Here is a 26,580-nt window from a genome sequence, read left to right on the forward strand (position 1 = left end):
GTTTTTTTTCAAGATTGTAAAGTCGTTTATTTTGTGAAACAAGGGAATGAATGTAAAAGTCAAAGAGGTTCAGAGTGAGTCTGGAAAATACATACAACTTGCAAGGCATAAGGAACTGAGGAATCCTCAACACAGAACTAGCTCAACAGGTGATACCTGCCACTGCTGGGGGATTGAATCTATAAAATATTTTTCATTTATCCTCTGAAAATAAAATTATACACAGAGGCATTCAGAGACTGGTAGCACTGTGTGGCTTGTGACAAGAGGAAAGTATTCAGTCAAGCCTGTTCAGTGCCTAGAAACTTAGTGGCCCAGAATAAGGGGAGAAAAACAAAATAAAACTTGTATTTCTACTAAAAGAGGGTTTAAAAAAAATGAAAAGTTGCTTAGGAAAACCAAACTGATACCTGGTTTTACATTAGCATGGACATGTGTGGAAAGGACTTGCTATTAAATAATGCGGTTGGAGATATTATCATTCTTAGAGCTTCTTTTATCCCAATATGACAGTGCTTTATATGTGCTCATATAGCAAAGGGGCAAATTAGAGATGAAGCAGAGCCCCAGACTAATTGTGGGCTCCTTTCCTGCCTTGTCAGTTTTGGTAAAAGTGATGGAAACATTGCTGGGGCTCCAATGTTCTTGGCAAAAGACAGAATTCATTTTCTTCTGCCAAGGGTATTGGGAAGATAGTTCAGAATTCAATATCTGTGAGTTTTATCTGTATATCCCTTACCGTTACACAACACACACAGATCCGTCTCTGTACTATATTCTCTCCCTCAATGATATGCGAGACACACGTTATATACACCCTTTTCGTGTAAATATGCATATATGTGCGTGCGCACGCGCGCTCTAGACACAGGGACACGTGTGTTTCCAGTCACTTTATTTGCGTTTATTGACAACGTGCAGCCGTGTAACGGGAGGGAAACGGGAAAACCAGGCAAAATACGCCTGTGGGGGCTTGGGTGGTGTGGGGTGGGGGCAGCGGCCGCGGTGTCACTTATATACAGCAGCAGGAGGAGGAGGAACCTCATTCACGGCCCTCTCCTCTGACTGGCGCGGCTGAACCACCCTCGCTTGGCTATTGGGTGTGTGGGGGAAAGTGGGCGGGGATCCCGCGGCGGCCGAGGAAGGCGCGGGCCTTTTCCTAACCGTCGTCAGCGGCGCGCGCATTAACGGACTACACTACCCCCCCTCCCCCGCCGGCACCATCACAACAAGCAGCAGCAGCAGCGGAGGAGTAGGAGGAGGCTGGCGGTGGATGGGCTCATGAATATGGAGGAGGTGGGCGTGGCCTTCGCGGGGGCTCGTTTCCCTCCCCTCACGCCGTGAGAAAATGGCGGCGGCGGCGGCAGCAGCAACGGCGGCGCTCGGCGTCCGGGCCGCGGGGTCTCCGCCGCCGCCTCCGCTCCTGCGACGGGGTCGGGGCCGGAGGAGGCGGCGCCAGGGCGGACCTGAGGAAAAAGAGGCGTCGGAGGGCGGCAGGCCCCGGTGCGCCTGCGGGCCGCGGCGCTGCCCGCCTCAGGGCCCCGGCCGCCCGTTTTGCCGCAGCCGCCTCGGCAGCTTCTCCTCGCAGCCGGTTCGGGCCCCCTCGGAAGGGGAGACGCCTCCGCCTCCTCCGCCACCGCCCGCCCAGGCAGAGCGAGGTGCGGCGCCCGCCCGTGCGCGACACGTATCGTGTGAATGGGTTATGTGTGCGTGAGTGAAGGAAATGCACGCGACTCGTTGACGTTAGGTGGGCGCCCGCGCGCCCGCTCGTGTTTCTGTCTACGTGGGCAGCGGAGCCTCAGGGTGTGTGTTTTTTTGGACAGGCGCCCCAGTTGCCAGCGAAGCACGTCGGGATGCGCCCAGGCGCGGCGCGCGCGCGTGTGTGAATGGATAAATGCACGGGGACGGGCGTAGGCGCGTGGGTCTGCGAGCAGGTGGCTGTTTATTAAATTTGCATTCGTAGATCTCGGGGCATAAAAACACAAGATGCAAACACGAAATTCCGTGGGCCTGTGTAGCTGTGTCAGGCGGGGAGAGCTGCTCTGCGTGGGGCTTCGCCCGAGAACGCAGTTGCATTTATTTCTAGCTAAATGGACACAGGCTTGAGATACGTGTGGTGGCTGCGGTGGTTGTTTTGCAATGCCTTCAGAGCAAATAATGAGAGAGCCAGATGCGTGTTGGCCCACCTTTCAGGTGACCCTGAAGACCCGTGTTTTCCACCTGCTTTTAACCACTCTCTGTGGATCTTGCTGAAATTGATTCCTTCGAGCTTTATTTCCAGGAATAATTGGTTAAATACCCAGAAATAATTGATCACTTCAACCATAATACCCAGAATTATAAAATTCAAGTTGGCCCCCAAAAAAGAATGGTTTTAAGGAATTAGCTAACCACAACATTGGGGTATGCGTGTGTTTGTTTGTTTTAAAACATCAGCCGTGTGCTGGAGGTCCATGTTTTATGCATCTTTGGTGCACTCGAAGGAGGAGTGTAATAAGCACATGTATTGTGCAGTCAGTTGCAATTGGCTGTGGCTCCTTTGTGTTTGCATTCTTATCTTGTGCATTGTCCACACCCCTTGGCACAGTTGGCATCCGTCTGAAGTTTATCTTGAGAAGTGAAGGAGCCCTGTGTGTGTATTTCTTCCTCGCAGGGTCAGGTCATTCAGGGGAGCAGTCTTCAGACATACAGTGGTGCCCTGCTAGACGAAAATAATTTGTTCTACGAATTTTTTCGTCTAGCGGTTTTTTCGTCTAGCGAAGCGGCAATGACAGCCGCGCTCCGCTAAACGGGGGGGGGGGGAGACGAAAATTTTCCGTCTTGCGAAGCAGCCCCATTGACTTTTTCGTCTTGCGGGGCAGCTTCCGCTAGACGAATGCCGTTCATCTAGCGAGTTTTTCATCTAGCGAGGCATTCGTCTAGCGGGGCACCACTGTACGCTGTTTAATTTTCTTTCTTTCTTGCCTTTATATCCCATTTTCTCTCAAAGTTGCTCAAGTTGTATTCTTCCTCCCCATTTTTTTCCGAACAACAACCCTGTGAGGTAGCCCAAGGTCACCCTAGGAGTTTCATGGCTGAGCTGGGATTTGAGCCCTGGCCTCCTAGCTCCTAGTCTCTTACCACTACACCACACGGGTTGATCATCCTGTACATCCACATCCAGCGCACAGGACTTCCAGGCATGTTATTGGGAGGCTTTTCAAGTGCGTGTTAACCAGAGGTACCAAACAGTACAGCCTTCGTGGGTCTCGAGTGTTGTGATAAATTTAGTGCCAGATTGACTGGGTGTTGGAGGCTTGCTTTGAGTCAAGTCTGAAGAAGTGTGCATGCACACGAAAGCTCATACCAGGAACAAACTCAGTTGGTCTCTAAGGTGCTACTAGAAAGAATTTTCGATTTTGTTTTGACTATGGCAGACCAACACGGCTACCCACCTGTAACTGCTTTGAGTCAGGCGTTGAGAGGAGCAGTGGACAGAGGAGAATGTAGCATTGAAAGCCCAAGAAATGTATTGTATTGTACACTTGGGCAAAGAGAAATGGGATGCGTTTGGTGTGTGAGTTTGTGAGTGTTTGGGTGTGATAGTCATGCTCATTGGGAAAAGGCATATGCACCACTAATTGTTTGTGGAGCGCAGTGTGATTAGAACAATATGACACATGAGGTGATGTTCCTAAGAACAAGAGGTTGGCTGTGTAATGATGCATATGCAAAATATGTTTCTAAGTCTGCTAATTTCCTGTTCTTGGTTGCTGATGGAACGATGGCCACTCCTTGAATCACTTAAATGGATTGCAGTTGTACACAAACATAAAATGATGATTTTTTTAGTCACTCTGCCAGTGTATTTGAAAACAACTAATATTCATGGTGCTGAATTAGTCCCAAATATATTTCACATGTTGTAAAGCAGGGCTTTGTGTATGTGTGTTTGTGAGTTTTATCATGGAGTGTGAATTTGCACCTTTTAAACATACTCTGGAGATATTTGAGCAAGTGTGAGTTTAGTTTTGCTTCTTGTATTGGTCATGTATTTCTTGACTTTGTGGGTAGATGTAGGCCTATTGAATGTTCTGGACATAGAATTAAATCATAGACTTAAAGAGTTGGAAGGGACCACAAGGGTCATCTAGTTCAACCCCCTGCAGTGCTGGAATAATTTGCCCAACATGGGCCTCAAACCCACAACCCTGGGATTAAGAGTCTTGTGCTCTACCCACTGAGCTACATAATGCATGCTGGACACATAATGCTGCTACAAAGAAGATGATTTGTGAAGTGAGATGGTGATAGTATGGGGAAAGTTTTTCCTAAGGTGTGTATACAGGGAATGGCCCTGTCCCTTCTCTGGTCAAAGGTGAAAGGGTGACCTGGACTTACTGTTATTCTCCAATTCCTACCGCCTTCGGCAAGGTTGTTAATCTGTCCTAAAGCAAGGGATTTGATGGGTTTTAACAACCACCACAGGGATGTGGGTGGCGCTGTGGGTTAAACCACTGAGCCTCTTGGGTATGCCGATCAGAAGGTCGGTGGTTGAAATCCCCGTGACGGGGTGAGCTCCTGTTGCTTGGTCCCTGCTCCTGCCAACCTAGCAGTTCAAAAGCATGTCAAAGTGCAAGTAGATAAATAGGTACCACCCCGGTGGGAAGGTAAATGGCGTTTACGTGTGCTGCTCTGGTTTGCCAGAAGCGGCTTAGTCATGCTGGCCACATGACCCGGAAGCTGTATGCCGGCTCCCTCCGCCAATAAAGCGAGATGAGCGCTGCAACCCCAGAGTCGGACACGACTGGACCTAATGGTCAGAGGTCCCTTTACTACTTTGGGTACTGAATCGGATGTCATGAGTAACTTCAGTTTTGTGCCATTTTCCTTGTCTGGGCTGGATCTCCACTAACCAGATTACCTTCATTTTCTCTGACCTATGTCCAGGGCTTAAGCCTTAACCCTTCTTTTTTCTTTCTTGTTATTGAGAGAGCGTTCCTTGTGCAACAGGTCCCTAGATTCCAGTGTGCCATAAAACCTCTGTGTTATCTACCCTGAAAACCTTTTCATCTCTAAAAGCACTTCATTGCCACTAATTTTATCGGCTCCCCCCATAAATTGACAGTTTCTGGTTGTTCTGGTCTGCTGTACAACTACAGAAAAGAATGAATAACTTTGTGTTGGATGGAAAGTCTGGGTTAGGTGTGGTTCAACAGGTTTTCTGAAAACTGCTTTTTGAAATTGACTATTCAGGAGAATTCCTCAGATAATGCTGTGTTGAGCTTTGGCCTGCAAGTTGCACTTCTGCCACTCCTTGATGTCACCTGAGCAGGGGCGTAGCAAGGTAAATTGGTACCTGGGGGGAAAAAATTTACAAAGGAATAATAAGTAATAAAAAAAAACCTTTTATTTATATCCCACCCTCCCCGGCCAAAGTCGGGCTCAGGGTGGCTAACATCAGATCCATAACATTGGTATAAAATCAAACAATAATTAAATTACCTCCTAAAAACATCTCAAAATCAAATTAAAGTCTAATTAGATGGCTTTCCACAGGGTTTTGGTTGGGAACAGTAAGTGTTCTCTGAACTGAATTTTCAGCCTTCATGACATAGGAAAACACCCAAGTGAACAGCTGTTTTGGTGGAAATGGGTCAAGATATTAACCAATATGCATGAAATTTCATATATAGCTATATAATCCCTAGTATAGTAAAATAAGACCTTCGGAGCAGGCATTTAAAAGAAAAAAATGCAAAAAAAAATCCAAAAAAATTCAATATTTTCTTTCAAAAAAATTGTTCCTTAATAATTTGTCACCCCCTCCATTATGGAACACGGGGTGGCCCCCCGCCCCCCTTGCTACGCCCCTGCACCTGAGGAGGACACAAAGAGTTAAGGGGGAGTTTTGTGGATCTTCAGATCTCAACGGTTGGCTTTCTTTCTTTGAATAGAAGTCACTGGCTGATTCTTCAGCACTCAAAATAATTGCGGGGAAGGGGGGGCACAGCAACATTCCGCTGTCGGTTTGAATTTGGGATATGGCAAATGAAACTTGAATTAATTTATTTTCTGTTATATGTACCAGGTTACATTTGTTTGCAAAATCCAGCTCTTCTATCTAAATTGGATTATCAGAATGGACAAAAGTGTTCTTTGTCAAGATTGTGTATGGCATGGTTTCAGGTTAACTAAACACAGTAAACTGTCACAAACATGTTAAGAAATAGTTTACTTACTGCATTCAAAGTCAATTTTTCTTCCCTAGCTTTAAGCACTGACCAAACTCTGACCTGCTAAACTTCAGAGAGGGTATTCTGCTTTTAGGACCTGCCCTGGCCTGACATTAAACTTCCTCAAATAGGAAACTGGATTTTGTTTTGTTAATCTAGGACGGGGTGGCCAACTTCCAAGAGACTGCGATCTACTCACAGAGTTAAAAATTGGCAGTGATCTACCCTCTTTTGGGGGGTTCACGTAAAAGTTGTTGAGCTTCTTTAGGGAGGAGGAAAGCAACATTGAGCTTTTTTTTAGGAAGGAAAGCCCTGTTTTGGTGCAGGGCAAAGACGTTGAGGTTTTTTTTAGGGGAGCCAAAGTTTTTTTGCTTCTTTGGGGGGAGCCACTGATCTACCGGTGATCTACCACAGACGTCCAGTGATCTACCAGTAGATCACAATCTACCTGTTGGACATGCCTGATCTAGGAAATTCAGTCTTGTCTTGAGCAACCCAGTGTTGGGTCACTTCAGAGCAACATCTGCCATGGGGACATGCTGTTTTGGCTTAGGGGAACCTTGCACCAAGTACACAAAGTTGCTAGATCTGTCTCCATACACATACTAATGCTAAACCATTAAATAATTTTTTAAATAAATAAAAAATCCACGTGTTGTGAGGCTTCCCTGGGCCCCGGCAGATACATTTTGCTCACTGCAGCTGACTGGCTGTGTAGCTTTGTGCATGCCTTTGTCATGGGTGCTGCTGGTGTGGGAATCTTTTGTGTGTGCACACGCATGCTCTTCCCCCTGTAGATCTATCATGACCTTGTGCCAAGAAAGGCAAACTTACCTGTCTGGAAAGTAAAATATACATTTTGCCACTAGAAAGGACTATTGAGAGAAGGATGTGCTTCCCTTTAAGCATTCCCGCTCTGTTACACAATCATGCTCCCTTTCAAGTGATAGGGAAATTCAGGACTGGCTTCCTTTGTATAAAGGAGAGCACATTTAGAGACTGACTTTCTGGAAAATCCTGACTTTTCAAATGTTTGTTAGGGAAATAATCGACATAAGTCCCTTAACGCATGTACACAGTGTGTGATAATGTACATTCAGGCACCTTTTTGGGGTGCTGTACACATGTCACCCCCATGTCATCTAGGGCTGGGTAATATGTCGATTTTCAAAAACCATTTTGAAGTCCATATCGTGATAGCAGCTTCATAATTTTTGACCAGGCAGTACATCGCAAATGGGTGTTTGTAGTCCGAGCTGATGCCTAGAAGATGGGACAGCGACAGAGGCACACAGTACATTTTTTATTTTTGCTTCTTGCACTCATGTCCACACTCTTACGTTTGAAAATAAACATGCCCACGTCATACTGGAATGGGTCATGTGTTTTGTAACTTAAATGTGGAAAGTTTTCTTAAAGCTAGCTGGTGGTACTGTGTGGGCACAAATTGTGGATTGGCTAACCTGTCCCTTTTCAGCTTCTTATCAGTGAGTTATATTTGTTTTGCGGCAGTCTCTTCTTTGCAAACATGATGAGATAAAATTGGATGGCTTCATGGATTACTTGGTCTTGAATTCCTTTGTAGAAAATCTCTGGTTCCAGAGAGTGACTTGCCTGGGCATGTGTTTTGCCAAAGTGGGTGTGGTTTTTAAAGTTGCTGTTGAGCTTTTTACTAGAGATGACACAGGAGGTAGTGCGACATTTTGCTCTCCAGCAGCAGGACATCTATGTGCACGAACCCTGCTTAGTTTCACTCAAGTTGCATAGGTAGGCTACCATTGTTGCACTTGATTTTTAAAAAAAAAGTTTTGAGAGGCTAAGGTCTGCTTTTTATTGCTATTTTAGAATGCAGTTGCCTAGTGGATTCATCTCCCTGTGGTGAACCCCAGTATGAGGAAAAGCAACATTTCTGATATAGTAGTAAGAGTAACCATGCTTAACTGCATTTCTGTAGCATTTCTGTTAATGCTCAAAACACTAAACAACTTCTCCACCCCTCTTTCTGCCTGCAGATTTTATATTCAGAGCACCCATCACATTAAGCAAGCCTGGAGAGCTGCATGAGGAATACAGAAGCCAGCTACGAAAGGTAAGACAGTTGCATTCTGTGAAAAATCATTGCAGCCATGTCATCAAGACTAGGATGGGCAATTTGTGGCCCTCCAGAAGTTTCTGGAGTCCACCACCCATCTTCCCTGACACTTTGGACCTTCAGGTGGGGCTTAGTAGGAGTTGGGAGTCCAACAACATCTGGAGGGCCAGAAGTCCCCTGCCCCTGTTCTAGGTCTATGGCTGTTAAAGTTTAAAGCATTCACTGCTACATGTGCCTAGTGTGTATCTGTCTCCAGCATAGAGCCGGTGTTTTGTGCTCATCCTTTTGTAGTACTGATAGATATTCTTGGGGGCTGATAGGATCCATACCCTATTTTTAATAAGCATTTTGCATTCAGGGGTGTTAAGGCATGCTGTAGACTCTTGCAACCCAGATTTCTGTTGTCTTCTCTTTCTGAATGTCAGATCAATTGTCTGTCTGTCTATCCATTTATTTACATCAAATTTATATACATCTCTGTAAATGTGAATTTGGGCATTCTTTTACTACCGAGGGCAACTTAAAGTATGTTAATTGTTCTCTTCCTTGACTAAGAAGGTTTGCTTGGGCACAGTTGAGAGTTTCTGTTTCATTTTGTTAGAATCTTTCTCAGCCGTGGTAGAGGATGAGAGAAAGAGATTAGGTGGAGCAAAGGAGATAACTGCACAATGTTTTCTATGCTTTCTGCAAATTATTATTGCAAGAGCTCCCAACCTTTGTAGACCTGTGGAATGTTGAAAGTGTGCCAAAGCTGTAAACCTCAGTTTCTCTTCTTCCCTTGCCACTCCCAGTGCTGTCATGCCACACAGATGTTGATCCAAGTCATGGATCTTCGTGGGTCTTGCGTGATTTTTTCATGTGGTGCCAACAAAATGACAGCACACATCCATGGACATGTTTGGGGGGGTCCCTTGTAAAAAATCACACAAATGGTATCATGTTTTTAATATTCGTTTGGGAGCCACCTAGAGTGGCTGGGGAAACCCGGCCAGATGGGCGGGGTATAAATTATTATTATTATTATTATTATTATTATTATTATTATTATTATTATTATAAATTCAAGTTGCTTTATTTCCATGGGATTCTACTTTTGCCAGGCCCATGCAAAAGCAAGGAGGACACATGCCTGCAGGGTGCTATGCGTGCCTGTGTTGTGCAAGTGCTTTGTCTTTTGTGGAGCAGAAGACATTGTGCAAACCAGGCTTGATCCCCACACCCTTACTCATTCCTCTTTCTTGCTCTGCTCATTACCCTCGCCTCTTCCATCATTCTTTTCCCCGTCTCCCATCTCCATTGCTCTTTTTGCCCCTTCCATCTCCTCCTTAAAACTATTTTCACCGGGTGGTTGGACACACTGCAAAGCAGTGCCTTAGCTACCCACCGTTTAAATTTTCTCCAGAGGGACTCTAGGCCCCCATGTGCTTCGCTTGGTAAAGCACCCAGTTGCCCAGTAGTTTTCTCGGAGGAAGGGACACAGAGTGAAGAGCCTTCTGGGTGATACATTCAAAACCGTAGGATTATAAGATAGCACAGTTGCCTATTGGCCACCAGAGGGGGAAAACAGAAATGTTACGCATGCAGTATCATAGAGGTGAAATACTGAATTCCTTATACAGATCTTGTAGTTTTAAAGCTGCAGCAGCAGAAGCCTGGTGACTTTAGGAAAGGGAAGTTGGGAATTGCATATCCTTACACAGCTTCCTTGTTGAAACTGCACTAAGATTTTCTTCATGCTGTAGAAGCATTTCTGGCAATACCGGTAGTTCTAATGATTTCCTTTGCAACAATTGAGGAGAAAATGTTTTCAAGGGAGACAGCTTTTTGTCCACTTCCTGTTTGGCTTGCTGGCCTGCTCTTTTTCTTCAGACACACTGGCAGAACTTAGATGTGCTTCCTCTCAACGTTTAAACACCTTTTCTGAACTTCAAACTGTGCCCAAAGGAAGCAGATACCTAAACCTATGCTCAGGTGGGACATATAGATTGTCCAGTGCCTAAATTCAGGAGTTACTGCCAAGTCTTGGGATTTAGTCCTTTGCTACACCTGATCTTTTCGCTATAATTTTCGCATAATAGATAGGAAAATAGGAGTCAGACCGTTGCTCCATCTAGCTCAATATTGTTGACACTGACTGGCAGCCTCTCTCCAGGGTTTCAGACAAGACATTTCCAGCTCTATCTGGAGATGTCAGGGATTGGTCATGAGACTTTCTGCATGAGGAACAGCTGCAGCTCCTGTCCTTCCTATAATAACTTCCTTATTTATTTATTTTTAAAAGCAGAACCTTGCAACACCAAAAATAATTAATTATATTCCTAAAATGACTACCATGAGCCAACTTAGGTCCTCTTATGGATCCCCCTGCCTCTTTGAGGCAAGGTGAGTGGTGACCATAATAGGGGCCTTTTGATTGTGGGACCTGAATTCTGAAATGTTCTTCTCAAGGGGGCCCACATGATGCAGAGTCTGAGACCTTTTCAGTGCTAGGTGAAGACTATCTTTGTTTCCACCTTTAAGTGTTTTCAGGTTTTAATGATGGGTTTTATCTGGATTTAACATTACCCTGGAAAAGACCCTGATGTTGGGAAAGATGGAGGGCACAAGGAGAAGGGGACGACAGAGGATGAGATGGTTGGACAGTGTTCTCGAAGCGACTGGCATGAGTTTGGCCAAACTGCGTGAGGCAGTGGAGGATAGGGGTGCCTGGCGTGCTCTGGTCCATGGGGTCACAAAGAGTCAGACACGACTGAACAACAACAACATTACCGTTGTTCAGCTGTTTTATTGTATTTCTCTGGATCGCTTTGTTTTTAAGTTATGTTAACTGCTTTGGAATGTTTTGCCTAAAAATCAGTGTAAAAGTCACTTCTCCAGGCTAAAGAGATCCAGGTCTTTTCATCATTTGTCATACAGTTTGGTTTCCAGTCTGCTCACTGTCCTGGTCACCCATCTTGGGACACATTGCAGTTGATCAATGTCTCTCTTTAACTGTGGCACCCAAATGTAGCCGCAGTAATAAAAAAGCTGTATTTTTTAAGAAGAACAGCAGCTGAGGCAAGATTAAACCAGGGCATTAATTCTCATTTGCTTCTAGTTGAGGGATGAAAAACTTCAAGAAGAGAGAACCTCTGATGAATTTATGCACAAGCTGATTGTTGAGGACACTACTGATGCAGGGAAAAGAAAAACAGAAGATCAGAAGAAAGAGGAGTCCTTAATGGTCAAAATGACCCAAGAACGTGTAAGTAACTGGGTTGTGATATGCTGCTTTCTTCCCCCCCCTCACACACCACCACAAAAAAGCTGTATACCTACCTGCCATAGCCTGGAGGCATCAGAGGTTGAACCTTTTGTGGGCAAAACATCTGCAGTGCCCCCCCATACGATTTAGTTACAGTCCATATGGTGGATGCAGGATAAAAAAATATACTGCTGCTTTTAATGCAGAAGCCAATAATTAGGGTGTTCCTCCTAGAAATATCTTGCAGGCGCTAGGGATTATGGCACACTGTCTTCTCCTGGGACTTTATTGTCAGGTTCATGGCCACACCAAATTCAGTGCACAATCAAAAGGGGAACTTTTGAGGCCTTGTTTCCTCTGGGCAGACTTGCCGTAGGAAGCCACAGCTTTTGTTGTTCAGCTGTGTGAACCAACACACGACAAAGATTCCCACGAATATGGACTGCAGGGATTGAAAGTGCTGAGTGGGCTCCTCCCCCCTAGCTATAACTACATGAATGTGCAGACAGAATGCTGAATGGGATGGGAGAAGGGGGCACCTAACTAGATGACAACCCTGACCCTAAAGCTTTGCTCAAAAGAAAGCCCAGTTGATTTCAGTATTACTCGCTTTCAGACACGTGTATTCAAGAGGTACAGAGTAATCTCCCATGGAATATTGATGAGCTAAGGATTTCTGGACCCAGGCATAGAGACTAGATTGGCTAGTATCCCTTTCCCTCTGTTATTTATTCCCCAGTGACAGGTATTCAGAGGCATACACCCTGTGATGTTGGATATAAATCTAGCCATCATGACTATTAGTCGTGGATAGCCATAGCTGCCATATTATTTTAGTCCCTTAACTCTGAAACCATATGGCTATATACTGGTCAAGATGTAAAAAACACACACAAGACTGAAGTGATGATGTAAGAAATCTATTCGGCGATGATGTAAATCGCATTCAGGCTCAGAGGCCCCTTTGCATTCCATCCTCTAGGGAACAATAGTGGGAGAAAGAGCCGTGTCATGCTTTCGAGCTTCCCAGGGGCATCTAGTTGACCACCAAGGGAACAAGGATGCTTCACAAGATGAGTCTTTGATCTGATCCAGCAGAAAGGCTCTTCTTTTCTTCTTCTACTGTTGTCTCAAATTTGGTTACAGCCAACAAATCTCCCTCTGCTCAGTGTGTACTTCAAACGTAACTGCTCTGTAGATTGGAGGCTCAAAACACTGTTGGAAGAAGCAGTGAACTGCCAGAGTGAGGCTGTTTGTGGTCTACTGTATGCCACATTGGTACTTTTTGTGAGTTGGCTGTTTAAAATATTGTTATAAATAAGGAAAGTGTCAACTAATCTTTCCTTGATTACTTCAGTTTCCTGAACGCCTCTCTGATTCCGAGAATGAGGAACCATTCCAGGGCAAATCTGCACATCGGTCAGCTTTTGTCTCCAAGGGAAGCACCTACTCAATAGCATTGGTGGCAGGGTAAGTCCTTGGTCACTCTCTGGGTTGTCTTTGTTGTGATATTATACCATGCCGAGCTGCGAACGCTGCAGCAGCAAGGTCACAAGACTTATGAGGCATGTTTCCACTCTGTGGGAAATACACTGGGCATACCAGCTCCCACACATGTGATGTCATTGTAATGTACGGATGTACTTTACTTTCAGTTCTGCGTCAGGAGATGCAGACGCTCTTACAGACAGCTCTGAAATAATGAGCTGCTACGCAGAGATATAATCTACAATAAAGTAGGTTTTTAGCCTTACTGGCTTGTGCGTGTTGTTTTTCAAGCTGGGAAACAATCGCATATTACCCTTGTGCCCCTGGACTCAAGAAGCCAGAGGGCACGGAAGCTTCGTCTGCTTGGGGGTCAGTCTCTCAACTTGCCCCCGCGGGAAGTTTTCATAACAGTCTTTAGGGAAAAGTTCCAGCTAAGACAGCGGAGGTAGTTGGGGCAAGGAGTATTAGGAGAGTGAGCAGATGACTCTGGACTGTGTTATAGTGGCCCAGAATTTGTTCCTGGAATAAACTGCAAATTAGAAACCACTTCTAAATTGTGTGCACATTTATGCAGATGTGTTACAGGGACTCCGGCACAAGGAAGTTGTGACGCCTGGTTTTTGTGGAGCTGTTGGGGGAGGCAGTATTGCGTGAAGGGGCAGTTTAGCTGGATTTTGTTTTCCTGCTTTGAAATCTTCTTGGCAACCATGTGGACCAGAAATGCTGAACAGTTGGAGCTCCTCTCTATAAAGATTTCACAGCCCTTTCATGTTCTTAGTGAGGGGGCTCTCTGTAGGTCATGGGCCATTAGTAAAAATAAATGGTTTTTATACCATATCTGGAGTATCTTTATTACTAATGGGTTCACAACATTTAAAACAAAGCTCAGACCATTAGAAGCAATAAAACTAAAACTAGTGAAATACGATTTCTAGATTGAGGGCATGTGGTTGAACCAGAACAGTACCTTGTTCAATACATGTATGTCTACCTGCATATATACTGTGGGTCTGTGCCTGTACCTTCCCCCAGGTGAGACAAAGTGGAAGATACTGCACAAACTGGTGTTTAATGATAACATTGTGTAGGCATTGTGTTGATTTATTGTGCTTTTCCCACTAAACTTTTGTTTTCTTTACATTTTTTTTTTAGAAACTTGAGCTCCAAGGTAGAAAGGAGCCAGAGTTGCAACGATACCCTTCGAGAAAGATCCAAAAGCAGGCAAAGATCAGCTCCAGTCAGAACAAAGGTGATGATGATTTTGAAAATGGTGGCTATCGTGTTGGGTTCCACTGCCTCAAAATGCCCTGAGCTATATTGCAAAGAGTCTTTGATTTGACCAGGGGACTGCTGAATCTGCTGGCTTTCTGTAATACTGAATGTGTGTGTCTTGGACAGATTCCTTTACTACCGCAAAGGGTCCTGTGGGTGTTTCCATGTGGCAGTTTGTTGTTGACTCAAGCCAAAGACCCACGTAGCTTAACACAGTGTTTTTCAACCACTGTTCCACGGCACACTAGTGTGCCGCGAGATGTTGCCTGGTGTGCCGTGGGGAAAATTGAAAAATTACTTTATATATAGTCAATATAGGCACAGAGTTATTTTTTTTTAACATTTTCTAATGGTGGTGTGCCTCGTGATTTTTTTCATGAAACAAGTGTGCCTTTGCCCAAAAAGGTTGAAAAACACTGGCTTAACACCCTCTTTTCACAGCGGTCCATAAGACACTCCCAGGCAGGACCTGAGTGCAAGAGTGCTCCCCCTACTTGCAAATCCCAGCAATTGGTTTTCAGAGGCATTTCAGAGGCTTTTACTGCCTCCTGTAGCGGAGGTTGGACTCAGCTTTCATGGCTAGCCACCAGTGGGAGCCTCTTCCTCTATGAATTTGTCTCTTAAAGTCACCTGTAGTTTGGGACATCGCTACTTCATTTGGGAGTGAATGCCATAGTTTTAACTATGCACTGTGTGAATAAGATCTTTCTTCTTTCTATCCTGATTCTTCCATCATCTAGCTTCATCAAATAACCTTGGGTTCTTACTATTGTACTGCACTATTCTCTCTCTGTCCCCTTTGCCTTCACCATCCATAATCATTATAAACCACTATCATGCCTCCCTCTTTATCCACCTTTTCACTGAATTAATCCCCAAATGTTGTGTAACTTTTCCTCATTGGTGAATTGCTCCAGCCCCACAATCACTTCAGTTCTGTTTGTTTTTTTTTTTTTTTAAAAAAAACCTTCCAAGTCTCCAATGTCATTTTTGAGGTGTGTTGATCAGAACTGTATGTCCTGTGTGGTTTACCATAGTTTTGTATAGCATCGTCATGATATTGACAGTTTTATTTCAAATCCCTGTTTTTAATGCTCTATAACATGGAATTTGGCTTTTTTTGGTAATGTGCTTGGAGGGCTGCGTTACAGCTGTTTTCATTATTATCCTGAATCTGCCTTCCATGTTAATATGCAGCAGCAGCAGTTCTCAACGTAATCTGTGAAAATAGTTTTTATCCAGTGGTACCTTGGTTTGCATACGTTTTGGATTACAAACACGTCAAGCCCGGAAGTGCATGTCCCGGTTTGCAACCTTATTTTTGGAATGCAACCCATTTTTTTGGGATTGGGAACAAAAAAATTTTGGAGGCCCCATTGGCGAAAGCGCACCTTGGGTTACAACCTGTTTTGGTTTACAAACGGATGTCCAGAACAGGTTGTGGTTGTAAACCAAGGACCACTGTAAACCCCTTTTGGCATTAAGCTGTGTATGAATTAGTTACTAATGATACCCACTTGCTCCTTGCAGATAAACCAGTTATCTGGTGCACCTGCTCCCCTTGTTGGAGTTTTATCGTCCACCCAGAACAATCGCTGCCTCTCTGCCCCAGACCTAACAGCTGATAAGCGCCTTGTCTTCCACGCAGCTGCTTCATTCTCTATCCTCCAGAAGCCAGAGCGCTCTATCAGCCCCGAGAGCAATGACAGCATTTCAGAAGAACTCAATCACTTCAAGCCAATTGTCTGTTCACCCTGCACACCTCCAAAGCAGCTTCCCGACGGTGGAGTTCTCAGTCCTCTGATTATCAAATCTACTCCAAGGAACCTAACGAGGAGTTTACAGAAGCCAACCACTTACGAAGCTAGTCCCAGGATCTTGAAAAAATGGGAGCAGATATTCCAGGAACGGCAGGTGAAAAAGACACTTACTAAAGCCACCCTAACATCCCTGGCCCCAGAGGTGGGGGAAGATTTTCTGGTTCCTAGCGCGAACTCACTCGTCAAAGAGCCCCTGCAGATATCAAACGACATGCTGCCACCTGAAACCATCACACATGTGCAGGCAGAGACGGACTGTTCTCCTTCCGTCTGTGTTGCAAAGTTTGAAAGCTCTGGCAATATCAGGAGAGACTTGGAGGCGGTGGAAGATTACCCCAAAGCACCCGTAGTGAGACCCTACGAAAGCACCCTAAATACCAGGATCTCTGAGGTCCCCAGCACAAAATCAGCCTTGCGGCAGATGGAAACATGTCTAAACGTTGATGCCAAAATGGTGACCCGGAAAGTGATTAGAGTCAGCTCAGAGTTTCCAGAGAACAGGGCCCTCGGCCCATCAGTCAAGGCAGCTGGCAGGAAGCAGCTTAAGTACCTGAACGAAAGTGAGCTAAGCAACTTCCCAAATGGCGTCTGTATCGAGAAAGCACTCAGCGACGAGGCCTCGCCTTTGAGGAGGGGCCGAAAGAGACAGTGCAAAATGAAGCACTTGGAACAGGCCGGCTCGGTCAAGAGACTGAGGCAGGTGGCCTGTCACCATGGGGCACTGGCTGCTCCCGAACCTCCGAGGAAGAGGAGGAGGAGTGAGATGGAGCAGAGGCTGAAGCAGGAGGAGGAGGACCGCCGGCTGGCCTTGCAGCTGCAGCGGAAGTTTGACAGTGAGAACAGGACAGTGGCAAGGCGGAAAGGGAGAGCAGATCAGTATTTCCTGCGGTCAAAGAGCATCACGGGTCAAAGTAGCACTTATTGAACAATGTTGCCTTTTCTAGTTAATGTGAGGTTGGTCAAAATGATCTGGGAAGGAGGAAGACCTGTTTTGTTATCCTACCTCCCCCTCCCCCATTTGCGTTTACTTTTTTATGGTAAGGTGAGTTAAATCCAGTTCACGCTACAGTCAAGGTCTTTGCACAGACGTAGGCTACACTTTATTCTTTTTACTGAAGTTGCTTCTGAGACTCTCTAAGACCCACTCACAGGAATCCATATAAATTTCACTCTGATCAGGAGGGCATAGACCCGTGTCTACAGCTGAGTCCCACTGTTATGCAAACTGCTTCCAGGTTGCGAGTGGATGACGCTATTGGATTGGCGTTTTTTTGTCACTGAAGCCAGTTGCTGTAAGTGATCTTGTAACCTCAGGAGCAGCCTTGAGAGAGAGGGAGGCCAGCCACTTGAACTGTGGGATACACAGAAATGTATTTAAATATACTGTGTATTATTGAGCATTCACATATATGGAGGGCTGTTTATGCAGAACCCAAACTAATAACCATTTGCCAGATCTGTGGCTGCTGTTTGTGCTGTCCATCTCTTAACACCTGGCACAATCCGTTTGCATTGCCGTAGATTATTTTTTGATCCCAAGGCCATGTTAGTAGGAGTCAGATTTGCAGTGTACAAATACAAGGCTGCCCACTCTGGCGAGACAGAACTGAAGGCACAGAGAAATTGCACCTAGTCTCTCTCACCACCGTGGTGATTTGTTTGCTATCCCAAGCCTTTCTCTTGCTCCTCATCATGCAAAGCTTTGGGGATATAAACTATGACAGCAGTGGAATGACTTCTGTGACTGGAAATGTGTGCAGATGTGTTGTGTGAATGAGACGGCCATGGAGAATGGATTCCGTTAGTGTCTGGTTTTTGAGATTACCGAGTTGAAAGGCCCAATGCAGATTACTAAACTGTCCCATTTAAAGTGGGTTTTGAATTGGAGATAGGTGGTGTTGGTAGAATTTTCTGGACACCTGCCCCAACCAGTGCTCACTTGGTCAGCAAGTTAAAAGTTTCCACATGTAGAAGTGTGCCATATTTACAATCTCCTCAGCAATGCTTGTTTTCTAGTGTGCTGCAGGGGTTTTTTGTTTTTCACTTTTTTGCTGTATCAGATAGGCTTTTCACAAGCCTGCTTTGTCGTAAGAATTTGAAAGCCACAAAAGGTGAAATACAGATTAAATAGTCTATAAGTATGCTATCCTAGTATGGTTAGAGCCAAAGAAGCTCTCAATGGGTGGAAACTTGTAATCTCTAAAATCAGGTTGCGGTTTAAAAATGCACTTAGCAGTCACTTGTAGACCCAAGTTTCTGTGTTGTGTCGCTGTATCCCTTTGGATACACAGCTGTTTGCTTGAGAGGCAGCGCTCTTGCGGTCTGCACCATCTAGCATCAGCCTTGACACTTGCTTGGACCAAGCAAACCCGGCACTTAGAGAATTCTCTAAAAACTATGGGGAGGAAAGTGTTGCTCTTGCCCTTTGTTCAGGTGGACTTTGAACTAATTCCAGATTGGTTTTTTCCCCCCTGGTGAACAGGACTAGAATATGTTTTGGTTTCACTTTTGCTTCATTTCCTTAGGTCCTTACCATTCTATCATACTTAGTTAGAAGGAAGCCCCACTGAAAACACTATTTGGTAAGCTTGAGTAGAATTGCAAGCTTAAATTTTGCTGATCTGTTAAAGAGACAGAAAATGCTTATGTAAAATGCCACGTTTCCTTGCTGAAAACCTGGGAGCAATTGGTATTATATTCTCAACATGCCAAAGACTGCCATTACAGTAAGGAAAGACCAGACCTTTTCAGGCCCTTTGGAAAGATGTGGCCCCTTGGTAAGAAAAGGGGATTGGAAAGACACCAGAGGAGGAGAATTAGGCCTTAAAAACTTGGAAAGTATGAGTTCACTTCAGATACTTATTTCAGCATAATCTTTGGTGAATGCAGAGCACTTTTTCCAAGTGATCACACGTCAAGTAACATAATTTGGGTGAGCTGATGATCATGTTTCATAATGGGCATTTAGGATTGTCACTGAAAGAATTATGTGGATTTCCAGTTCTTTTGTTGCACTACCGTACACAGGTAGTCAGGCTGTGTGTTCCCGGTGCATGTTGCAGGGGCTCAGCCCTCGAGACCCATTTAGGGCCCAATGACGTTCCCTCCACCCCACAGGCCCTCCTGGCAGGAGATGAATGCTAAAGGCTCCAGCTTAAGGCTGGCATGGAGTAACAGAGAATATCACTCTGCCATGTCTCGTTGCTGGTAAAAACGAATGGGTGAGAGTGAAGGCCTGTTAGACTTTTGATCAGTACACCCTCAGGGTGTACAAGTGATTTAAGTGAGTGCCAGAAACACAGGGCATCCTACAGGTGCACCTGCTGGCAAACTGGGATGGCAGAAGCAATGGCGAAGTCAGGTGTGTGATATGGCCCTGACTGAATTTGGAAAAGCCTGGTCTAGGTCTTGACAGTCTGTGGAAAGGTCCACCGAGGTACGGAAGCAAAGCTTTACCCATGTGGCATCTTCACAACAACGGTCTCTTTCCAGGATATGCTGTGAAAAGGTCTAGTGCCATCCATGTGGTCTCAGACAAGAGATTGCCTATGGCACGAAGGAGAACTTCACAAATTATATAGGAACAAACCCAGATTTTTGACTTGAGTATGTGCTTGGAAGGAAAGAGAATCCAATCTGAGCACCCTGAGGGATGTAATGTACCTGTATGGGCACACCTGCACATAGCCAAAGCGATGTATCAGTTTGGCTCTTAACTTCCTTGCAGTGGACTATTTAAGTAGCCCTATGGCCTAAGGGGCACCCAGTAGCATTCTGGGACTTCCTCCTTTTTGCAGGAAACACATCAGTTGCAAAAGAGCTCTAGCTCTCTTAACAACAGAGATCTGCTACATGCTCTTTGTAATCCAGGGCAATGTCTGGAAGTAGGCACAAAGAGCAATATTATCCCCTGCAATTTTGCTGCTTGAAGCTCCAAACAGAAGCACATTCTGAAAGTGGATCTATTCAATGAGCAAGCGGCCTCAGCTTGGTGTTTCAAATGCAGGCATTCCGGAAGAGGGGTGTGTGTGATGTATGTGTATATCCTATTAGCTGGGATACAGGTGTACACAATGAGATTCCACACTTAAAGACACATACATCACAGTGTGTATGGAACGCAAACACGACTGTTTCGGGATGTGGGACGTGAACAACATTCAGGAGTAGGAGGCCAAACGAGGCTCTTGCGTGTGTGTGTGTGCGTGTGCGAGAGAGAGAAGAGAGATCACTTATTAGATGAAGTCATGGCTGTGAACCTCTCCGCCATTCATCATTAGCTAGTGGGGATGTGGAGATGCACACTGCAGGGATGTAATCTGACAAGAGGTAGCTGTGTCGCCCTTACATCCTCTATACTGGCCCTTGGGTAGGGCATTTGCAAACTACTACTAGAGTGCTTTCGCCCAAGGTTCTGGCCGACTTAATGCCAAACACGAATCTCTTTGGGCATATGAGCCTATAGGCCACTGAATGTATTAACGGGGCCCTTTAGTTTAGATAGATGGGGGGGGCCTTAATCTTGCAAGGTTGGTTGCCCACCTCATAGCCTAAAAGCATGCCCGGTGTTTTTGTGTTTTCCTTCCCTTTTGAGAGATCTGCCCTCATTTGGTCAGAAACTGACCCAGGCTTGCCTACTTATCAAGGAGAGCACTACCGTTGGGCCTGTTATGTACCCACGGAGGTCAGAGAGAGTCTTGCCATAAATGTCATTGGGCGTGAACTTCCTGCTTACCGGCTCTTGCCTTTGTCAGACTTCTGGTTCCTTAGGAGGTTTAAAAATGGGGTTCCGTTTATAGCTCAGTTAGCTGGTCCAGTGGGCTGCACTACTTTATGGCACTTCCTCGTGGCCCCCAGGGGGTGGGAGGGGGGGGATAGATCTTGACAGTGAGTGAATGAATGCAGCTGCCAAAGACACAATCTGACCCTGAAAATCCACTCTGACTCTCCTGGATATCCCTGTTTGGAGAAGGGAGCGACGCAAGCTCTTCAGTTGACTACGGATGTCGGTGGAAATAGCGAAGATGGGGAAAGTGCCAAAAGATTGGATTTTGTACGATGATTGTATTGCATTTTATTATACAACTGTCAGTATTCTTTCTCTTCAAATGTATTGTGGGGCATGTCATAAAGTACAGGTCAAACCCAAGCACTTTGTTGAAGTTCTCTCAATGAAGGCAAAGGAAGAGGAAAGTACAAGCCTTAAAGACTTTCTATAATGCATTGATTCCCCCCCCCCCCAAAAGGACAAAAAACAAACCTGGACATTGCTTCAACGAGCACCTGCAACACGTCTTGTTGGGGTTTTAAAAAGGATCACGCTGGCATCTTGATTTTCATCTTTACTGGTGGATTAAGGAGGCCTTGCCTTCAGGAAGGTGCCACCCATAACCAGTTTCAGCTCTCGGAGGAGGACCAGATGCAGTCGCTTAAAGTAACATTCCTTGCCCAAGAACTGACTGGATGTGAAAGTCCATCAATTTCGACGCTGGTCTGTGAGAGACTCTGTGCTGAGTCTCCACAGTAAGGTCAAAACTGCACTGCTGAACTCTACAGCTGGTGCCGCCATCTTCCTAAATGTTGTGTTAATAGGAATCTGATGGAAAACATTGTTCCTTTTCCAACTATTTAAAACACTGCAAGCAGGTATAGAATTAGCTATCCACTATGCAAACAAAGAAAACACATAATTTTTTTGTTACCATTGGTGGGATTTTGTGTAAGCTAGGTTCTACTGGTGTTTACTGTCAGACTGTTCCCAGAAAAACTGGTGTTGCTGCATTTCTCTACTTCCCTTCTCCCAGCACCCCCCTCTTCCCCCGGTATGCTTTAAATCATTTTGTGCTTTGGTGTGTGTCCTCCGCTTGGTACTTGAAAACCAGTGCAGTACAAGACAAAGCATCATTTTTGAGATCGCAACTGAATCACTGTGGCTTCATCAGATTTTTTGATAAAACAAATCTGTTTACTGAGAAACTAATGTGTGTGTGTGTCTTTATGGGTAAAGGTACAAAAGTCTCCCTCACCTAAGTTCTTAGAAATGGATTTTGAGGGGTGGGGGAAGAGGATTTGCAACAGCTTTTTTTTTTTAAAAAAAGTGGACATCCTTTAACCCAACCCAGCTACTGATTCTAACACAATGAAATCCCATGCTTTCCTAAATCTTCCTCTTTGACAAGCCCCTCCACCTAAAATAAGATAGTTGAGTTGACCAGGAAATGACTGCCAGAGTGGATCATTTCTGTAGTTATTCAATCACAACCCCCTTTAGCGTAGCTTTACCTACATAGCCACCCTGAACAAGAATCGGTACCTAATTACCAGTCAGATAAATTGGAATGGGGAGGGGACTTAAAACCATCTTCCATGCTGATCCAGTAGCGGTGATTTTAACTCTTCTTTAGAGATGCTTTAATTTCTTCCACCTACTTACAAGTTTCTTATAATTTTCCAAGCGCACTCAGATGCACATTCAGTAGCCTATGTATGCAAAAGCTCGTTCCCTACCTCTGTCTAGTAGTCCCACTGTACCAACAAGGTAGAATGCAGCCCCAGACTGGCTTGGGTTTCAATGAATTTTAGAGAGTTCTGTGCAACGAAAAAGAGATTTCGATCTGAGGGGGGTAAAATGTGCTTCATGCTCTTTGGGGGGGGGGCTCACAGAGGAGACAGGACGAGCTGATATCTGGGCATGTGCCTTTGCTCCCATGCATGGGCAAAAGAGAAGTGCTTGAATCTAGAGAAAACATTACGCTGACTCGGTGTGAGGAAGCCAAGCCATTCTGGCTGAGCTCGTGGAGAAAGGCATGGGACTCGGAAGTCTGGACTATGAGGAAGAATGGGACTGTGGGGGGCCCTGTGTGTACATGGTAGCCTGCAGCTGGGGGGTGACCGTTGCTCTTGCCTCTCCCTCCCTGCAGTACTGTACTAATTTAAGTGGTTGCCCTTTTAACCTTCGGTGGTCTTAAGAGGGAATTCTGCCTTGGTAAAATAAACAGCAAGCTTTGGCCCATCAATTGCTCCTGGGTGGTTTAGCTAACTGATCTGAAAAGACCACATCCGCAAATGCCAATTCTCTTAGAGCTCAGAGAGTGGATTGTGAAGGATTATCGGGTACATAAAGCAGAATATTAACTGCACAATTGCCTTCAGGATTAAATATTTAATTACTTCCCCCCCCCCCTATAGCTACAGCCTAAGGGGAAAGGAAAGAGTCGGGGTTAGCGGTCATGAGGTGTCAGGGGCAATTTAAACCTGCAAAGCGAAAGAAGTGTGCAAAGAACAACATAGCCTTTTACCTACTCCCCTGGTTTGGGGCAAGCGGAAGGAAAGTGTGGAAATGTCTAGTAAACTACAGGGGCAATTGGAGTCTTATAATAAGGCGCTGGAAGTGTGACGAAGCCTTTCTGTGCCAGTCGTTGCTTCTATGGAGGGCTGTCTCGGCATGACTTCTTTCCCTCTCCCAACGGATTCTACCAAGGTTCTTCCATCTGAACAACTGTAAAAGGGGGACTTAGCCCATAGTCATTCGATACAACCAGAGGCCCACCACTGACACATTTATTTCACTGCTTTTGCAGCGGTTGCCCGAGTTCAAGGCACACGATTTAGATGGGAACTGCATCCTCAAACAGCCTTTCAGAGTGCGCCTAGTGGTTTCCGTCAGTTTTCTGTTGCGCTTCTGAACGTCTGCACTGAAGTGGAGCCTAAACTACTCTTAGCCTGTAACCCTGAGCGGGGTCAAACCTTCGCAGAGGGTTTGGGAAGTAGGTAACCTCTGTTCCCGTGGTTGCCAGTTACACCATTATGGTCTCCTAGGACAAGGGGCTCTTCAGAGACTACAGAAAATAGCTGCATGTCTTGTGAAAGAGGTTCTTCAGCAGTCCAGTTTAAAATGAGCTTTCTTCGGATTGGACGGAGAAAGTCCTTTCTCCTCTGTAGGGACCGCGGATTCTTCGAGCGGCTGCCCACCCACCTCGGCCTCAGAGAGAGCCTCGAGCATCAAGTTTTGGCTCTGCTCCTCTGCACTGGTACCCTTCTTACTAATGGCTTTGGACTCGACCTGGTTGTTGCAGCTGGCCACTGCGGCTTTATACTCCTTCCGGAACTCCTTCAGCATCGACAGGGCCTGCCGGTACTCGCGCCAGTTGTCTTTCTTCCTCCGCAGGATGCACACTGCAAAGAACACATGAAAGAAAGGGCCTCTTCATGCCGTGCATGGCTAAACTATGGAACTCCCTCCCACAGGAGGTAGTGATGGCCACCAACTGGGATGGCTTTGAAAGACGATTAGGCAAATGCATGGAGGGCTATCGGTTGGCTACCAGCCACGACGGCTCTGCTCTGCTTCCACAGCTGGAGGCAGCCATGCTTCTGAATCCCAGTTGCTGGAAACCACAGCAGGGGAGAGGGCCCTTGTGCTCGGATCCTGCTTGCTGTTTCCCCACAGGCATCTGGTTGGCCACTGTGAGAACAGGATGCTGGACTAGATGAACCATTGGCCTGATCCAGTAGGCTCCTCTTGTGTTCTTATTAACAGAAACAAGCTGCAATCAGGCATTTGCAAAATGTATTCTGCTTCTGCCAGCTGTGAGAGAGGAGCAAGGGAGGTTAGATGGAAAGCAGGCTAGCGTTGCTTGTGTGAGTGAGTCTTAATCTCTTTTTAGTCCATTTTTGTTACAACTTTTCAGAAGGTTTCATAGAATCGTAGAGTTGGAAAGGACCCTGAGGGTCATTCAGTCCAACCCTCCTGCAAAGCAGGAAAGGGCAGCTACCCCATACGGGGATCGAACCTGCAACCTTGGCATTCTCAGCACCACCTTCTAACCAACAGAGCTAAAAAAGGTAAAGGTAAACGACCCCTGACAGTTTAGTTCAGTCACAAACAACTCTGGGGTTGTGGCGCTTATCTCGCTTTACTGGCAGAGGGAGCCAGCGTTTGTCTGCAGACAGTTTTTCCGGGTCATGTGGCCAGCATGACTAAGCCGCTTCTGGTGAAACCAGAGCAGCCGACGGAAACACCGTTTACCTTCTCGCCGGAGCGGTACCTATATCTACTTGCACTTTGACCTGTTTTCAAACTGCTAGGTTGGCAAGAGCAGGGACTGAGCAATGGGAGCTCACCCCGTTGCAGGGATTCGAACCGCAGACCTTCTGATGGGCAAGCCCTAGACTCTGTGGTTTATACCACAGTGCCACCCGCATCCCCCACCAACAGAGCTAGGTGTTGCTCATTTTTCTTAATTTTTCTTACTGATAACTTCCGTTGCTTTACTTTGTAATTCGCTCAGAGGTTTCTTCTTTCTTTTTGCAATCAAGCGGCGCGTAAATTTTATGAAATAAATAAATACCTAGCGGCATCTGTATGATATTCGTGGGGTTCCGCATCTTCAGAAGGATTTCTTCCAGCTTCTGCAGCCTGGTCTTTTCAGGTGGTGGCGGACGGACACTCAAGGCCTGCACAGAAAGCAGATCAAAATGAGAAGGCCATGGACAATCCCTGCATCTACACTTACCGTTCCCTCTATTAGCGATGCTCAGGAGTGCGAGCCGATCCTTATATAGCCAAAAGGGCACCCGCAGGCACAAGAGGGAGGTCCCAGCTGTCGGAGGGGGGGAGTGCTAATAAACAATGAGGCAGCTGGATGAGGACTGAGCATGCTCAGTGGCCACAGAATACCCAGAGTCTGTTTTTGGGTGGGGAGGGCAGAAACAGGAGAGGAGGGAGGAATGCAAATTGAGGGTGTTGTGTCTGCCAGCCTGGAGCCCTTCACACTCCACGCTGCAACCTTTTGCTGGGGACCCCTGACTGTTAAGTCCAGTCGCGGACGACTGGGGTTGCAGCGCTCATCTCGCTTTACTGGCCAAGGAAGCAGGCGTTTGTCCGCAGACAGTTTTTCCGGGTCATGTGGCTAGCATGACTAAGCCGCTTCTGGCAAACCAGAGCAGTGCACGGAAATGCCGTTTACCTTCCCGCCAGAGCGGTACAGTACCTATTTATCTACTTGCACTTTGACGTGCTTTCAAACTGCTAGGTTGGCAGGAGCAGGGACCGAGCAACGGGAGCTCACCCCATCGCGGAGATTTGAACCGCTGACCTTCCGATCAGCAAGCCCAAGAGGCCCGAGGTATAAATAAATAGATGCAAATTTCTGGGGACTCTAAGAAAAGGGGGGGATTGCCCAGTGTTGTTCAGCTTTTTGGGGGGGGGGTTACCAGAATTGTTGAGGTTATTTTGGGAGGGTTGGGGGAAAAAAACCACTCGCCCGTAATAATGAGCAGCGCAACTAGAAAAACCCACCAAGCGTCATCAACAACAGAAAACGCAAATCGCCCGCCCAATGGCCAGCACCACAGCAGCAAATCAAAAGCATCCCTTGCCGCAACCATCAAACACCCGCCCTGCTCCCAGAAATACCCCATTCCCCTTCCGCCTGCTGCACTCGCCGT

At 45.9% G+C, this 26,580-nt stretch overlaps 2 protein-coding genes across 2 annotated transcripts in view; one reads left to right on the forward strand and one right to left on the reverse strand.

Moving 5' to 3' along the window:
- The first annotated feature begins 1,348 nt into the window (after positions 1–1,348).
- Positions 1,349–18,398, forward strand: RNF169 (ring finger protein 169). Its single transcript, XM_033145824.1, has 6 exons — positions 1,349–1,658; positions 8,228–8,304; positions 11,405–11,551; positions 12,909–13,021; positions 14,192–14,288; positions 15,842–18,398. Exons 1-6 carry the CDS (start codon positions 1,349–1,351, stop codon positions 17,054–17,056), a joined length of 1,959 nt encoding a protein of 652 aa, XP_033001715.1. The 3' UTR covers positions 17,057–18,398.
- Positions 18,399–23,716: 5,318 nt separating this feature from the next.
- XRRA1 (X-ray radiation resistance associated 1) overlaps positions 23,717–26,580 on the reverse strand; it is a 32,774-nt gene continuing 29,910 nt past the window's right edge. The window contains exons 18-19 of the mRNA XM_033145825.1: positions 25,482–25,587; positions 23,717–24,306 (exon numbers count right to left, since the gene is read on the reverse strand). Coding sequence (XP_033001716.1) covers positions 24,008–24,306; positions 25,482–25,587 — 405 coding nt within the window. The 3' untranslated portion in view covers positions 23,717–24,007. The remainder of the gene's footprint in view (positions 24,307–25,481; positions 25,588–26,580) is intronic.

This window comes from Lacerta agilis, chromosome 4, assembly GCF_009819535.1.
Source record: "Lacerta agilis isolate rLacAgi1 chromosome 4, rLacAgi1.pri, whole genome shotgun sequence".
Classification (NCBI taxonomy): domain Eukaryota; kingdom Metazoa; phylum Chordata; class Lepidosauria; order Squamata; family Lacertidae; genus Lacerta; species Lacerta agilis.

Coding starts and splice junctions, on each gene's coding strand:
- RNF169 (XM_033145824.1), top strand. CDS start 1,349: ATGGCGGCGGCGGCGGCAGCAGCAACGGCGGCGCTCGGCGTCCGGGCC. Junction 11,552..12,908: donor TCAAAATGACCCAAGAACGT/GTAAGTAACTGG, acceptor TGATTACTTCAG/TTTCCTGAACGCCTCTCTGA. Junction 14,289..15,841: donor CAGCTCCAGTCAGAACAAAG/GTGATGATGATT, acceptor TGCTCCTTGCAG/ATAAACCAGTTATCTGGTGC.